The sequence below is a fragment of the Trichechus manatus genome, unplaced genomic scaffold, assembly GCF_000243295.1.
Source record: "Trichechus manatus latirostris isolate Lorelei unplaced genomic scaffold, TriManLat1.0 scaffold00210, whole genome shotgun sequence".
NCBI classification, from domain to species: Eukaryota; Metazoa; Chordata; class Mammalia; order Sirenia; family Trichechidae; genus Trichechus; species Trichechus manatus.
The window spans coordinates 2,884,352-2,900,979 of record NW_004444146.1 but is presented as its reverse complement, the minus strand read 5'-3'; the positions used below and the strand labels follow the sequence as shown (position 1 = coordinate 2,900,979).

The 16,628-nt window shown below is 39.2% G+C and overlaps 1 protein-coding gene across 4 annotated transcripts in view; it reads left to right on the top strand.

The window, feature by feature from the left end:
- Positions 1–498: 498 nt before the first annotated feature.
- Positions 499–16,628, top strand: part of IFT88 (intraflagellar transport 88) — a 224,900-nt gene continuing 208,770 nt past the window's right edge. For all 4 annotated transcript variants that reach the window (XM_004388400.2, XM_023742461.1, XM_004388399.2 and 1 more), the window contains exons 1-2: positions 499–611; positions 12,707–12,802. In XM_004388400.2, coding sequence (XP_004388457.1) covers positions 12,713–12,802 — 90 coding nt within the window. In that variant the 5' untranslated portion in view covers positions 499–611; positions 12,707–12,712. The remainder of the gene's footprint in view (positions 612–12,706; positions 12,803–16,628) is intronic.

Genomic DNA, 16,628 nt, shown 5'->3' with positions numbered 1-16,628 from the left:
CATTAAGAGCTAGGATGAAGGTGTACACAGGTGCTATGGAAACACAATGCAGACAGGAGGAGGGAGGAAGAGGTGAGGCTTCTCCGACAGGTATCATCTGAGAATAATTTTATAGGATGACAGTTATTACAGAGCTTCCTAGGCTCCCAAGATTAGCGTGGTGGCTACAGGAGATATTTTATAGAAACCTAGGTGTCACCCTTCGTAATCTGCTTTCTAGCTGGTGTCATCAGGATTTATGAGAGCTTGGTTTCCTTCGCGCCCGAGTCTCCACACACAGGCTGCCCGCCCCCTTCTTCTCCCTCACCCCGTAGCCCCGCTTCCCCTAGGGGGCCGCCCGTCGCCCTCCAAAGCCACCCACCCCGCCCCCCGGGGCAGCTCGCGGTCCCAAGCCCCCTCCCTTCGAGGCCGCCCGCCCCACCCCCACTCCCTCCCGGCGCGCCCTGCACCGCCCCTTCGCGCGGAGGACTGTGGGAGCGGCTTCCTTGGATTCTGCGCTTGGCAACGACTCGGGCGTGGCAGTCTGGCCAGCGAAGACGCAGTAGATTCGCGCAGAAGCCGCGTCTTCCTTGGGCTTTACACGTGGTCACCACCTCTACCCTCCGCGTGAGGTATGAGAAAGGCTGGGTGGACAGAGAGCGCTTCGGAGCGTCCCTTCGCCGGCGCGGGCAGAGATGTTCCGGCCCGAGTAGCTGAGGTTGCATCGGGGGTCGAGTCTGGCCCGCAGCCCTCTGGCAGGTTGAGTCTGGAACGCCGGCCCCGCTCTGCCCGGATGGGTGGGCGGTGCCGCCCTGTGGTGGCGCTCCTTGGCTGCGCGGGCTCCGGAGGTTCTGGAGGCCTCGTGCCCCTCCCCCACAACCTGCCCCTCCCCACAGCCCGCGCGTCCCGCACCGCCGACGCCCATTTTCTGCGGGAGGAGGCGGGGCGGCCTGAGGAGTGGGATGTGTGGATGGGCTGATGGTTGTTGACTCTTTCTGCCCACCTGCTTCCGTCGGATTTTCTGAAACGCCAGGGTTGATTCTCAAACGTTTATTTCCAGAATCAGCGAGTTTTTATTACTCATTTTAACTGGGGCAGGCAGTTTTGATCTGCCGGGATGACTATTCCAAGTCACATGATTAACAAGGAACTTCAAACAATCTAACCCACCGGCTCTTAAATTTTACGTTCAACGGGCTTCTTTAGTTTTTGTGTTGTACTGTAAAGCTTTTGAATTTTCTAATAAAAGGCTTAGGAGTGAAATGTAAAAGTACCCAACAATACATAAAGTAAGTACATCTCACAAAGGTAAAATTTTACGAAAAATATAAAGATATACAGTACTGTTTTCTAGGCCTAGAGATTCCATTTTTTCTTTTACAAGGCTCATTTTCTGATTGTGGGGAACTACACTAGGTATCTTGGGAAAAGACTGCATCGTAGTCATATAAAAAAAATCACATTTTAAAGAAAAGGTTTTACAGGCATTGAGGTGGCATTTTCCCCAGATTATTTCAACATGAAAGTCTGTTGTGTGTGGAAACTGCTTTTGAAATAGCTTGAAGAATCCAGGACACATGAATTCTAGTATTTGTTCTGTCTCACATAGCTGTTAGTCATGAGTAATTCACTTCATCTTTCATGGTCTTGCTTTCCATATATTTAAAGTAAGCGCGTTCAACAAGATGTCTCTTCACCTAAAGACTCTTACAAGTCTAAAATTTTTTCAGTCTGGTTCTCTAGTTCTAAAAGTTGCTCACTTTTATGACTTTATGTATAAGCTAAGCTGACTTACCTAGGGCTCATATTCAGGGAGATTTTCTTTAGCATAGTACAGTCATCCCTTCGTATCTGCGTGGAATTGGTTACAGGGCCCCTGCAGATGCTCAAGTTCTTTATCGTAAATGGCATAGTATTTGCATATAATCTACGCACATCTTCCCATATAATTTAAATCATGCCTAGATAACTTATAATACCTAATACTTTTGCTGGGTGGAAACTCTAGGTTCTGCTTGGCGTGACTTGTCTCAGCCAATAAACGAGAGACCAAGGTCGGAGAGTAGAAAGGTGCCTTTATTTCTTTGTGCAAGGAAAGGAAAAGTTGGGGCTGCTGCTGCCAAAACTGCTCAGCGAGGGCAAGGGAGAGGGTTACTTTTAAGGGGTTTTCAAGTAGGAAGTTCATACAAGTTATATCAGCAACATTCTTAATCATAGTACATAGGCGTGATGGGGTTTACATATAACTTCATGCATCGTATGGTCATGAAATGGTGGTTAAATTACACCCAGAATGGGGAAGTTACTATGTATGAGGTGTTTAATGATCTGAAAGGTTATCGTGAATGTCAATGTTGTGTTTAAACTGGTTTCTGCCAGTTACCTCTAGTTTTGGGCAGCAGTTAAGGATAGGGGAACCAGGATTTCAGTGTAAAGCTATGGGGTGTGTCAAGCAAGAAACCAGGATTTTAATATAAAGCTATGGGGCATGTCAAGCAGAGGAACCAGGATTTTAATGTAAAGCTATGAGACTTGCCAAGCAAGCTGCTTGAGGCAGTGGAGTTTTCCACAGCTTGGGGACCTCTGTCTTAATGTAATGTAAATGCTATGTAAATAGTTGTTTCATAACAATTGAAGACTTGCTGTGGAAGATAGCCTTTCTCTTCTGTGAGATCCTTGAGCTCTTCTGGGAACGCTGAGGCTGTCTTGGTGTCAACTGATGCCGATTCTCCCGTAATCTTGTAAGTTCTTGAGGCTGTATCGCTTTACATAGCTAGCCAGCCATCCCTTACTAGCCTTAAACTCCTTCGTCCCACTCTCTTCAATCCACTCACACTTAGCCTCTGAGGGGTTGCTTTGACCATTTCATTGCTTTTTAAGAGCCACTTTTTCAAAGAAATAAAGAGTGCATACAACACAAGTAGGGAACGAACGGGACGGGAGGCAAACAATGAGTGCTGGAGAGAGACTGAGGATCTGCGAAATGGCGGGAGGTTACAGCAGGATATGCCTACACATTACTCCGTTTCCGTGGATTCAGCATGGGACAAATTCAACTTTTGGTTTTTTGGAACTTTTTAAAATCATTTTTTCTTTTTTGAATGTTTTCTACCACCGGTTGGTTGAATCCGAGGATGCGGAACCTGCAGATATGGAGCGCGGACTGTAGCTTTTAAAGTATGGCCTCTAGACCAGCAGCATCAGTATCACTTTGGAATTTGTTTAGAAATGCACACTGTAAGAGGTGGAGGGGTGGTGATATCCCCTATACCAGATTTACTGAATCAGAAAGCTGTGGGCAGCAATCTATTTTAACAAGCCCTTAGGAATCTGATGCACTCTATAGTTTGAGAACAACTGGTTAGCATTATCTGACCTAAAGCTTTGAGTTAAAATACTTTATCTTCCACCAGTAACTTTTAATGCCTTTTTGAAGGTATTGTGGGATGACTTGTTTCTATTTTCTTTTTTTAATTGTACTTTGGATGAAGGTTTGCAAAACAAATAGTTTCTCATTAAACAGTCAGTACACGTATTGTTTTATGACATTGGTTAGCCACCCCACATCATGTCAATATTCTGCCTTCTCGACCTTGGAGGACCTTTTTTTCTGTTGAAAATATACATGGCCAAAGATATACCATTTCAAAAATTTCTACATGTACAATTCAGTGACATCGATTACATTTGTCCACTTGTGCTGCTATTTTCACTATCCTGTTCCAAATTATTCCATCATCATTATCTTCAACTCACTGTTCCCTAGGCTTCCCATCAAAACTTTTGAGTTGCTGTTGTCAATTTGATCTTACGTAATTCTTTTTTTTTTTGTACTGTAGATGAAGGTTTACAGAACAAATAGTTTCTCATTAAAGAGTATGCATATTGCCCTATGACAGTGGTTAACAACCCCATAGCATGGCAACACTGTCCCTTCTCAACCTTGGGTTCCCTATCACCAGCTTTCCTGTCCCTTCCTGCCTTCCAGTCCTTGTCCCTGGACTGCTGTGCCTGATTGGTCCCGTTTTGTTTTATGGGGCTGTCCAATCCCCGGCTGAACGGTGAACGTCGGGAGTGACTTCACCGCTGAGCTAAAAGGAGGTCCGGGGGCCGTACTCCCGGGATTTCTCCAGTTACTGTCACGCCAGTAAATCTGGTCTTTTTTGTGTGTGTTAGAATTTTGTTCTACATCCTTTTTCAGCTTTGTTCAGGACCCTCTTGTGATCCCGGTCAGAGCATTCAGTGGTGGTAGCTGGGCACCATCTAGCTGTACTGGGGTCAGTCTGGTGGAGGCCGTGGTAGCTGTGGTCCATAAGTCCTTTGTACTAATGTTTTCCTTGTATCTTGCTCTCTTCATTCTTCCTTCCTCCCGAAGGGGTGAGACTAGTGGAGTATCTTAGATGGCTGCTCACAGGCTTTTAAGACCCCAGACGTGACTCACCAGGGTAGAATGTAGAACATTGTTGTTATAGACTGTGTTATGCCAACTGAGCTAGATGTTCCCCAAGACCATGGTCCCCACAGCCTTCCGCCCAGCAATTCAGTCCCTCAGGGAGTTTGGATGTGTCTATGGAGCTTACATGACCTTGCCTTGGACAAGTTGTGCTGGCTTCCCCAGTGTTGTATACTGTCCTGCCCTTCACCAGAGTTACTACTTATCTATTGTCTATTTAATATTCCCCCACCCCTCCCATCCCTTGTAACCAGAAAGATTGTTTCTTTTTGTGGGTAAACTTTTTCATGAATTTTTACAGTAGAGGTCTCATGCAGTATTTGTCCTTTTGTGATTGACTTATTTTACTCAGCATAATGTCCTCTACTTTTATCTGTGTTATGAGATGCTTCATAGATTGTTGTTTTTTATCATTGCATAATGCTCCATTGTGTGTATGTACCATAGTTTGTTTATCCGTTCATTTGTTGATGGGCATCTAGATTGTTTCCATCTTTTTGCTGTTGTGGACAATGCTGCAGTGAACATGGGTGTGCATATGTCTATTCATGTGACGGCTCTTATTTCTCTAGAATATATTCCTAGGAGTGTGATTGCTGGATCATATGGTATTTCTATTTCTAGCTTTCTAAGGAAGTGCCATATGGTTTTCCAAAATGGTTGTATCATTATGCAGTCCCATCAGCAGTGCATAAGAGTTCCGATCTCCTTGCAGCCTCTCCAACATTTGTTATTTCCAGTGTTTTTGATTCATGCCAGTAATGGCGGGGTGACATGGTATCTCATTGTGGTTTTAATTTGCATTTTTCTAATGGCTGGTGACTGTGAGCATATTCTCATGTGTCTGTTGGTCACTTGAATGTCTTCTTTGGTGAAGTGTCTGTTCATTTCCTTTGCCCAGTTTTTAATAGGATTATTTGTCTTTTTGTTGCAGAGGTATTGGATTTTCTTGTAGATTTTAGAGATTAGACCTTTGTCTGACTCGTAATGTCCAAAAAATTTTTCCCAGTCTGTATGTTCTCTTTTTACTGTTTTGGTGAAGTCTTTTGATGAGCATAAGTGTTTAATTTTTAGAAGATCCAAGTTATTTAGCTTATCTTCTGGAGCTTGTGCATTGTTGGTTATGGTTTGCATCCTGTTAATGCCGTGTATTAGGGCCTGTAGCATTGATCCTATTTTTTGTTCTATGAACTTTATAGTTTTTGGCTTTATATTTAGTTCTTTAATCCATTTTGAATTAGTCTTTGTATATGATGTGACGTATGAGTCCTGTTTCATTTTTTTGCAGATGGACATCCAGTTTTGCCAGCACCGTTTGTTAAAAAGACTGTCTGTTCCCCATTTGATGGACTTTCAAACTTTGTTGAAGATCAGATGACCATAAGTAGATGGGTTTACATCTGGATTCTCAGTTCTGTTCTGTTGGTCAGTGTATCTGTCGTTGTATCAGTACCAGGCTGTTTTGACTTCCGTAGCTGTGTAGTAGGTTCTGAGGTCAGGTAGTGCGAGTCCTCCTACTTTATTTTTCTTCTTCAGTAGTGCTTTACTTAGCTAGGGCTTCTTCCCTTTCTGTATAAAGTTAATGATTGGTTTTTCCATCTCTTTAAAAAATGTTGGTGTTTAGATTTGGATCGCATTGTATTTGTAAATTGCTTTGGGTAGAATGTCATTGTCACTAGGCTGAGTCTGTCTATCCATGAGCATGGTATGTTTTTCCAATTATGTAGATCCCTTTGGGTTTCTTGCAGTAGTGTTTTGTAGTTTTCTTTGTATATGTCTTCAACATCCCTGGTTAGATGTATTCCTAAGTATTTTATTTTTTTAGGGTCTATTATAAATGGTATTGTTTTTCTGATTTCCTTTTCATCATTCTCTTTATTGGTGTATAGGAATCCAACTGATGTTTTGTATATTTTATATCCTGCTACTCTGCTGAATCTTTCCATTAGTTCCAGAAGTTTTCTGGTGGAGTCTTTTGGGTTTTTTATGTATAGTATCGTATCATCCGCAAACAGGGACAGTTTAACTTTTTCATTACAGATTTGGATGCCCTTTATTTCTTTTTCTTGCTTTATTGCTCTAGATAGGACTTCCAGCACAATGTTAAATAGGAGTGGTGATAAAGGGCATCCTTGTCTTCTTCCTGTTTTCAAGGGGAATGTTTTCAGCCTCTCTCGATTAAGAATGATGTTGGCCATTGGTTTTGCATAGATGCCTTTTATTATGTTGAGAAATTTCCCTTTTATACCTATTTTACTGAGAGTTTTTATCAGGAATGGGTGTTGGACTTTGTTGAATGCTTTTTCTGCATCAACTGAGATGATCATGTGATTCTTTTCTTTCGTTTTATGTATGTGGTGGATTACACTGATTGATTTTCTAATGTTGAACCATCCTTGCATACCTCGTATGAATCCTACTTGGTTGTGGTGTAATTTTTTTTATATTATGCTGAATTCCGTTGGCTAGAATTTTGAGAATTTTTGCTTCTATATCCATGAGAGACATTGGTCTGTAATTTTCTTTTTTTGTGATGTCTGCCTGGTTTTGGTATCAGGGTTATGCTGGCTTCATGGAATGAATTTGGAAGTGTAGTTCCTTTTCTGTGTTCTGAAATAGTTTGAGTAGGACTGGTAGAAGCTCCTTGCTGATTGGTAGAATTCTCCAGTGAAGCCATCTGGGCCAGGGCTTTTTTTTGTTGGGTGTTTTTTTTTTGTTACCTTTTCAATCTTTTGTGTTGTTTTCGGTCTTTTCAGATCTTCAGCATCACTTTTTGGTAGTTTGGGTAGGTAGCGTGTTTCTAGAAATTTATCCATTTTCTCTAGGTTTTCAAATTTGTTGGAGTATAGTTTTTCATAATACTCTGTTATAATCCTTTTTGTTTCCATTGGGTCTGTTGTAACATCCCCCATTTCATTTCTTATCAGGGTTATTTCTGTACTTTCTTGATTTTTTTGTTAGTCTGGCCAGTGGTTTGTCAATTTTGTTGATCCTTTCAAAAACCAACTTTTGGTTTTGTTGATTATTTCTATTGTTTTTCTGCTCTCTATTTCATTTATTTCTACTCTGATCTTTATTTTTTCCTTCCTTGTGGTTGTGGGCTTTTTTTTTTGTTGTTGTTTTCTTTCTATGTGTTCGAGTTCTGTAGTTAATGTATTGATTTTGTCCTTTGGTTTTTTGATATGTGTGTTGCAATAAATTGTTCTCTGAGGACTGCTTTTGCTGTATCCAGAAGGTTTTGGTATAATGTGTTTTCATTCTCGTTTGATTCCAGGAATTTTTTGATTCCATCTCTGTTTTCTTCTTTTTACCCGGTGATGTGTAAGCAGGGTGTTATTCCATTTCCATGTAATTGATTTTTTTTCCTTGCTCTTCCTGTTGTTAATTTCTACCTTGATTGTGTTGTGATCAGAGGAGATACTTTGTATTATCTCTACGTTTTAGATCTTGTTGAGGATTGCTCTGTGGCCTAAGATGTGGTCTGTTTTGGAGAGTGTTCCGTGTGCATTGGAAAAGAAGGTGTACTTTTACAGCTGTTGGGTGGAGTGTTCTGTATCTGTCTATGAGGCCAAGTTGGCTGATTGTGCCCTTTAGGTCTTCTGTATCTTTGTTGAGTTTGTTTCTAGATGTTCTGTCCTTTACCGAGAGTGGTGTGTTGAAGTCTCCTACTATTATTGTGGAGCTGTCAATTTTTCTTTTCAGTGCTGTTAGAGTTTGTTTTATGTATTTTGGAGTCCTGTCATTGGGTGCCATAGATGTTTATTATGGTTATGTCTTCATAATGGATCGTTTCCTTAATCATTACATAGTGTCCTTTTTTGTTTTTTATGGTGGATTTTGTTTTAAAGTCTATTTTATTTGAGATTAGTATTGCCACTCCTGCTCTTTTTTTTGGTAGCTGTTTGCTTGATATATTTTTTTCCGAGTTTTGATTTTTAGTAAATTTACGTCTTTGTTTCTGAAGTGTGTCTCTTGTAGACAGCATATTGATGGATCCTGTTTTTTAATCCATTCTGTCACTCTCTGTCTCTTTACGGGTGCAGTTAGGCCATTTACATTCAGTATAATTATTGATAGGTGTGAGTTTATTGCTGTCGTTTTGTAGTGCTTTTTTTGTGGTGCTGACATTTTGTTTGTGTTATTCTCCTGTGCTGAGTTCCTTTTGTTTGTGGATTTTTTTTCCCATTTCTTTTGTTTTTGTACGTGTTGTTTTTACTGAGACTTTATGTTTTTCTGCTATGTTTTGATGCGTAGGTTTGTTAACTTTGTGGTTACCTTGAAATTTTCCCTTATCTTCCTAGGTTTGAGCCAGTCTATTATTACTTGGTATCGCCTTGCTTTCCTCTCCATTAGAAGGTTCTATACCTACACTGTTTATTCCCTTTTTTATTGTTTTGATGCTATTTTCATTTACAGATTAACCTCTCTGGTTCCCTGTTGTAATTCTTTTGGTTTCGGATAGTCTTTGGATAATCTTTGAGAGTTCATTTCCTAGGTTGGTATCAGGCTGGTACAGTCCTGCGTCCTAGATTCAGCCTGTGGTCTGATGTTGATCTTTCTCAGATCCAAGGACTTCCTTTAATAATTCTTGTAAGTTTGGTTTGATTTTTACATATTCTCTATATCTTAGGCTGGGTTTTCTAGAGAAGCAAAACCAGTAAAGCGTATAAATATATATATAGAAAGAGATTATATCAAGGAAACAGCTCACATGATTGTAGAGGCTAGAATGTCCCAAGTCCGTGGATCAGGGTAGAGGCCTCTCCCAAGTCACACAGCTGCAGAAGCTGGCAAGCCCAAGATCAGAAGGTCAGAGAGAGGGCTCCCACTCACAGGCTGTGCAGATCGACGAATCCCAGGTTCAGCAGATAAGCTGACAGCTCAAGTCCCAAGAACGGGAGATGAGATGACAGGAAGCAGCCTCAGGATCCAGAGAGAGCAAAAAGCCAGAACGTTTGCTTATATACAGATGCGGGCCACACCCCCAAGGAGACTCCCTTTCATTTGATTGGCTGCTCACAGTGTATTCAATCATGGGAGTGATTACATTAAAACACGGAGAATCATGGCCCAGCCAAGTTGACATACAATCTTAACCATCACACCCTTAATTTCTGTTTATCTGGGAATGACCTAATTTCACCATCATATTTGAATGAGAGTTTTGCAAGATATATTATTCTTGGCTGGTGATTTTTTTCTTCCAGGGTTTTCTGTAGTCATCCCATTGTCTTCTTGCCTTCATGGTGCCTGCTGAATAATCCGAGCTTAGTCTTACTGTTTCTCGTCTGTATGTGACTTTTTTTTTTCTTGAGCTTCTCTCAGGATTCTTTGTCTTTGATTTTAGTGAGTTTGATTATGATATGCGTTGGTGATTTTCTTTTGGGATCTATGCTATATGGAGTTCATTGAGCTCTTGGATGGTCACCTTTTCATCTTTCATGTATTGGGGAAGTTTTCTGTCAGCAATTCTTCAATGATCCTGTGTTTTCTGTCCCCACCCCCCGTGTTCTGGAACTCTGATCACTTGCAGATTTTTGCTTTTGATTGTATCCCACATAATTCTCAGGATTTCTTCATTTTTCTTTGTTCTTTTTTCTGAGTTTTCATCAAAGTTGTAGCCAAGTGTTCGTCTTCAATTTTGCTGATCCTGTCATCCATCTTTTCAGACCTGCTTCTCAGCCGTTTCATGACATTGTCCATTTCTGAAGTCTTGTTTGCTTTTTGTATTTTTAGTTATTGTGTTTGTATGATTTCTAGTTGAGGATTTATTTTAGCATTTTGTTCATGTATTACTTCTTGAATTCTTTGTTTTTTTTTGTGTGTAGTTTCCATGAATTTGTTTTTTCTCATTTTTGTCTGTCTTTTGCTTCAACTCTTAGATAATTCTGAGTATTAGAGATTTGAGTTCCCTATCAGGTAGTTCTAGTACCTTTTCTTCTACTGGAAAGTCATCTGGTGTTTATTTTGGACGCCTACTGGAATCATCCTTTCCCGTTATTGTGTATGTTTTGATATTGTGTGCTGTCTTTGGGGCATTCAGTAGTTATTTTCCTCGTTTATTGATTGTAGATTTGTTTGTTTCGTCCTGCTGTTTTGTTGTATTTGGTTATGTTTCAGCAGGCGGGCTGTGAGTTCTTTGTTGTTTGCTCATCTGTGGGAATGATAATTTTCATCTGTTTCCAATGGGCAGGGTCAGTCACTCAGGTATGGTACAGCAGGGCAGATCCAGCTGAACAGGGGTTCTGGGATGGGTTGTTTGTGGCATGTACTAGGGCCAACAGGTCACACCAGGAATCAGTGCGGGCAAGTTTCTGGTAGGCCGTGCCTGTGCTGCTTGGGGTTGTGATGTTCAGCACACAATGCATGTAGGCAAAACGGAGGGGGGAGATTGTGATGTGTGGATCTAAGGTGGGTATGGGAAAGAGGAGAGAGAAGAGAGAGGAACAGGAGCTAAAAACATATAAACAGAAAAGAATGTTAAGGGAACTTGCTGTTGGAATGGAGAGATGAGAGACTGAGAAATGGAGAAAAACAAAAAGAAAAAGGGTAAAAGACAAAAATCAGTAAATAGAAAGTACAGGGTGAAAAAAGCCTCCAGGATCCCACTGGTGCGGCTGGTAGGACTGGAGAATATTACCATCACCTCAGGAAATTCCATCATGCCCTTTTCCATTAAATCCCTGCTTTCCAACCCCAAGAATCAACTATTGTTCTGATTGTTTTCTATTATAGGCTAGGTTGCCTGCTTTAAAACTTCATGTAAATGCAATGTAAAATGTACTATTTGTGTAAACTTATTTAGCATAATTAAGATTTTTTCACGCTGTTATATACATCAGCAATAAAAATCTTGTATTATTGTGTTTTAGTATTGTATTGCTTACTAGTTTTGTGTTGTATAAATATTCTACATTTTGTTTATTGATTCTGTTGATGGACACTTGATCTGTTTCTAATTTTTGTCTATTATGAGTAAAGCTTCTATGAAAATTTTTATACAAATTTTTTTGTAGTCATATGTTTTCATTTCTCTTGGGTAGATGCTTAGGAGTGGAAGTACTGGGTCATAACAAGTATATGTTAACTTTATGAAATGGCCAGATGTTTTCCCAAAGTTGTATCTTTTTACATGCCTACTAACAATGTATAAACGTTTAGGTTGTTCCATATGGTTGCTGACATTTGGTATTGTAAGTTTTTAATTTAAGCTCTTCTGGTAAATTAGTGGTATCTCATTGTGGTTTCTGTCTTGAATATTAGTTGATTATCACTTGTCTTTCTTCTGTACTTGATACTAAGGTCCTTGAAAATAAGGACAGTCAACTGTACACCTCTTTAGTGCCTATCACTCATCTTTTAATTTGTAGGTATATAACAACTGTGGAAAATATATGTAGGTACGTGTGACCAAAAAGATACGTGAGGTGCAGACAACAGTTTGACCTTTTTCTTGTAATTCCTGAGAGCCTTGTGGACAGAGGCTCACCTGGGGGCCTGATACTGACTAAGCCTCATGACATATGATGTAATTTATCATGACCACGTGTTGATGCCAATTTAGGCTTTGGAGGATGGGCTCAGAGAGCTTCTGGGTTGGAGATTGAACATCTACTCATAGGAGGGTAGTGCATCCTCTTTGGGACATGGGAACTGTATTGGGACTCCTCCTAGACCTTGCCCAATGCATCCCTTCATTTTATCCTTTTTTGTTATATTAAAGTGTTATCATAGGTATGGTGTCTCCTTTGAGCTCCTGGGCCATTCCAGTGGATTATCAGACCCAAAGGAGCAGGGGAAGCCTGCTGGTGTGAAGTGAAGAGACTTATGTGGACTCCTGGGCTTGCAGTTGTTACCTGCTGATGCAGCCTGGGGTGGCCAGGCATGAGAGAGTGAAAGGATTGGCTGGTCTGAAGTGGAGGGAGTCAAGATGGATTCTGGAACTTGCAGCCAGTACTCACTGACCTGGCCATCGGTGGTAGAGGATGAGAGAGATGAGCTGTGTGGAACAGCTGGGGTCTGTGAACTGACCAGGGAAGGGAAACTGAGATTTCCATAGGATGCAGCTGCTGTGTGGAGTAGGATTTGTTATCCACCACACATTTGGCATCAGAGGTGGGTGGCTTTAGTTTCCGTGGACTGGTATGCATAATTGGCACTGTGAGCAGGGTTGGCTAGAGAGAACCTGATGGTACAGGGTGTTAAATAATTATACTTTGAGTTAAGAATGATTTCATATGCCAAGACCATACTTACACTGCCAATTTTTTGTAGGTGCAAATGATGCAGAATGTGCATCTGGCTCCAGAGACAGATGAAGATGATCTTTATTCTGGTTACAATGACTACAATCCAACCTATGATACCGAGGTAAATTTTCGCCAGTAATAAAAATTGCACAGAAGGAAAGATCATGAAAGTAGTCGTGGAAAACTAAGATGAGTTACATACCTGTATTCTTCAGCACTAGCTATATAAATGTGTAGGTTAAAAGACTTAGATCAGAAGGTACTTGTCTTAGGCTGGGTTCTCTAGAGAAGCAAAACCAGTGAAGCATGTATATATATATAGAGAGAGAGATCTCAAGGAAATGGCTCACACGATTGTAGAGGCTGGCAAGTCCCAAGTCCATAGGTCAGGCGTCAGGCTGGAGGCTTCTCCTGACCCACATAGCTGCAGGGGATGATAAACTCAAGATCAGCAGGTAAGATGCAGGCTGCTGGCTCAAGTCCCAAGAACTGGAGGTCAAATGATGACGAGCTGAATGCAGGGACCAGAGCAAGTAAGCGAGCTTTGCCAGAATGTCTGTATGTATATTGGATGTAGACCACACCCCCAAAGAAAATCCCCTTAGAACTGATTGACTGATCACATCGTATCTCATCATGGAAGACAACTACATCATTACATAGCTGCCAAACTACATCATTACATAACCGCCAAGCCACTGAGAATCATGGCCCAGCCAAGTTGATGCATAATCTTAACCATCGTAGTACCTAAAATAGGTTTTTTTTAATGTTCTAAATTTGAAAAGTTATGTAGTTATTTTTTCTTCTATTAGTTAAATTATAGAAATATTTTATAGAAAAATTAGGAAATAGAGGTAAGTATAAAGAAAAATTAAAATCATGGAAACTCTCACCACCTAGAGAAAACCATTAACTTATAACGCCTATTTTTCCAAATATTTTCATGCATATATTGTATACATATACCCTATAGCTCTATATATTTTTGGATAAAATGGGATTATGTTGTGTGTGCTGTTTTGTAACCTGCTTTTTCTCTTTCATGAGTATTCATTTATGCTTGTATATATATATAGCTGCTTAATATTTGGTGGTATATTAATTTTCAGTGGTGAAATTGTTACCAGGACATATTTGGGTGTTTTAAATCTGCTAACATCTCTTGTGAGGGTTACAGTGTACAAATTGTAAAAAACAAACAAAAAACTCTTTATAAAGGTATCTTGAACTGGTATAGGAAGAAAAAATAAGGGTGAAGATTGCAGGTGTTAATTTACTTCCTAGGATGTAAGAAGCAAATATTAGCATTTATAGGACTTTAGGAAATATTCTATTCTAGAGTTTTATATATAGCTTTTAGTAATTTTTGAGGTTTTTTTCTCTGGGATAAATTTTTTCCCTTTTGGAGTAAAAGGTGAAACCTTTAAAGAAAACAAGGGGAAAATCACTTATTCTATTTGAAAGAAAGATCTAGGAAATATTGATCATTATAGACAAGTTGAAAAATCATTACAGACAATTTTAAAAATATAGAAAGAGAAAAACAATATAAAATGACATAAATCCTCTTACCCAGAGATCATCTATATTGGATATATCAACCAATGTTTTGCTGTATTTCTTTGTTTTTTAATATATTCAGATATTTTCTCATTTTATGAAGGCACAAACAGTACACATACAGAGATAGGATTATAGCGTCTACTTTTTAAAAATATAGATTACGATTTAAGCATTTTCCTAAATTAGTATAAGTTTTGAAAACCATTGAAACCTCCCCTTTTCCCAGTTATAGTAGTAATACATACTCATTGTTGTAAAATAAAATTACTCATAATCCCATCACAGTTTTCTCTCTTTTAACTTATTTGGGATAGAAACCAGCATTTACTTTTCTGTTTGTTTCTTTGTATTCAACTGCATCATAAGCAGTACTCGTGGTATTAAAAATTTAAATAAGTATAATTTTAATGACTGTATGATACCAAATACATATGGTTAATTAAAACCGTTTTCTCATCATAGAACATTTATTTCCCGTTTTCTGCTGTTGTAAATAACATTGCAATGAATAACTTTACACATACATAATTTTCTGTATTTTGAGCAAACATTTCCTTGGGTAGATTCCCAGAAGAGGAAATAATAAATCATGAATATGATTATTTTCAAAGCACCAGAGAAACTTCCCAACTCTTCAGTTACATCATCATAATGTGAATTTATTATTTAATTGGAAGTAAATGTCCACAATATCCGATGCAAAAATAAATTAACAGTAAAATAAAAACATCTGTTTCATCTAGGGTTTTCTTTTATTCTAATTAGAATAATGATAAGTTTAGTAGATATATGTTCTGCATGTTAATTACATCACAAGGAAGAAACTATAAAAATTATATCAGTTCGATGCTTGTAAATGGCAAATTTGTTGACAGTTCTTTTTAGTTTGTCATTTAAAATTTTTTAAGCTGATTAAATAAGGTTTTATTACTATTTTAGGAATATTAGAAGACTTCCCTCTACCAAAAGATCTGCCAAGATAGAAGTATAATTATGCTGAAGGATTTAGCTAAAGTTTGCTTTGACTTTATAGTTTGTATGAAAATTTCCCAGTTTCTATGGGTGGCTGAGAACTATGTACTTAATTAATTTTATGTAGCTGATACGAAAGGTCATAAAGATTATTTAAATAAAAACCAAGAATGCTTGTACTTACTGAAGTTTTAAAATTCATTATACTTTCTGGTTATATAAACGTTTCCATTATCTGTGGATTTTTAAGAAGTTACTTGGTTAGTGACTCAATTTTTTATGTATTTGTATTTTTAGTATTTAGTGGTATATTAATAATCAGCATGTATATTTTTGTGGAAAGTAGGTTAAGGTAAATCAGAGAGGAAGGTATGAGAATTGAGCATAAAGTATACAAAGCATTAAAGCAAGGTGTCATGGGTTAAATTGTGTTCCCCAAAAATATGTGTATCAATTTGGCTAGGCCGTGATTCCCAGTATTGTGAGATTGTCCACCATTTTGTCATCTGATGTGATTTCCCTATATGTTATAAATCCTATCTGTATGATGTTCATGAGATGGGATTAGAGGCAGTTATGTTAATGAGGCAGGACTCAATCTACAAGACTGGATTGTGTCTTGAGGCAATCTCTTTTGAGATATAAAAGAGAGAAGTGAGCAAAGAGACAGGGAGACTTCATACCACCAAGAAGCAAGAGCCAGGAGAGTAGCATATCCTTCGGACTTGGGGGTCCCTATGCTGAGAAGCTCCCCGACCAGGGAAGATTGATGACAAGGACCTTCTGTCAGAGCCGACAGAAAGAGAAAGCCTTCACCTGGAGCTGGCACCCTGAGTATGGACTTCTAGCCTCCTAGACTGTGAGAGAATAAATTTCTCTTTGTTAAAGCCGTCCACTTGTGGTATTTCTGTTATAGCAGCACTAAATGATTAAGACACAAAGATTTGTCTTGGTAAATAAGTAGTAGGAAATCAAGGCTAGTTAGAAGATTCGGTTGGGTGCCTCTGAGAGAATATAAAAATGCTATTTTGTTCAGGAAATCCAAGAACATTTCTATCCTGTCCTTGACTAATGACCGTTTCCTAAAATATCCTGAGGGAGAACATAAACGTAGGTCAGGAATGAGCAAAGCAAAATAACATTTTATTTTAAATAAGGCTGTATTTCCAAATGGCCAGTGTAGGCTGAACTCTGTAGAGTACACGCTTTGCCTAGGTTAGCAGCTTATGTGGTCCCCTGCGTATGAGGGAGAGTGATACTGACATCTAGCTGTAGCCACTTTGAAGAAAGAAAAAGAAGAAAGGTCATATCCTCGTGTACTTTATCTTTTGACTTGACATAATGATAGCACCCATTTCAGCACTGACAAGTAAAATATCCTTAAAACTGACTAACATTATCCGTGTTCC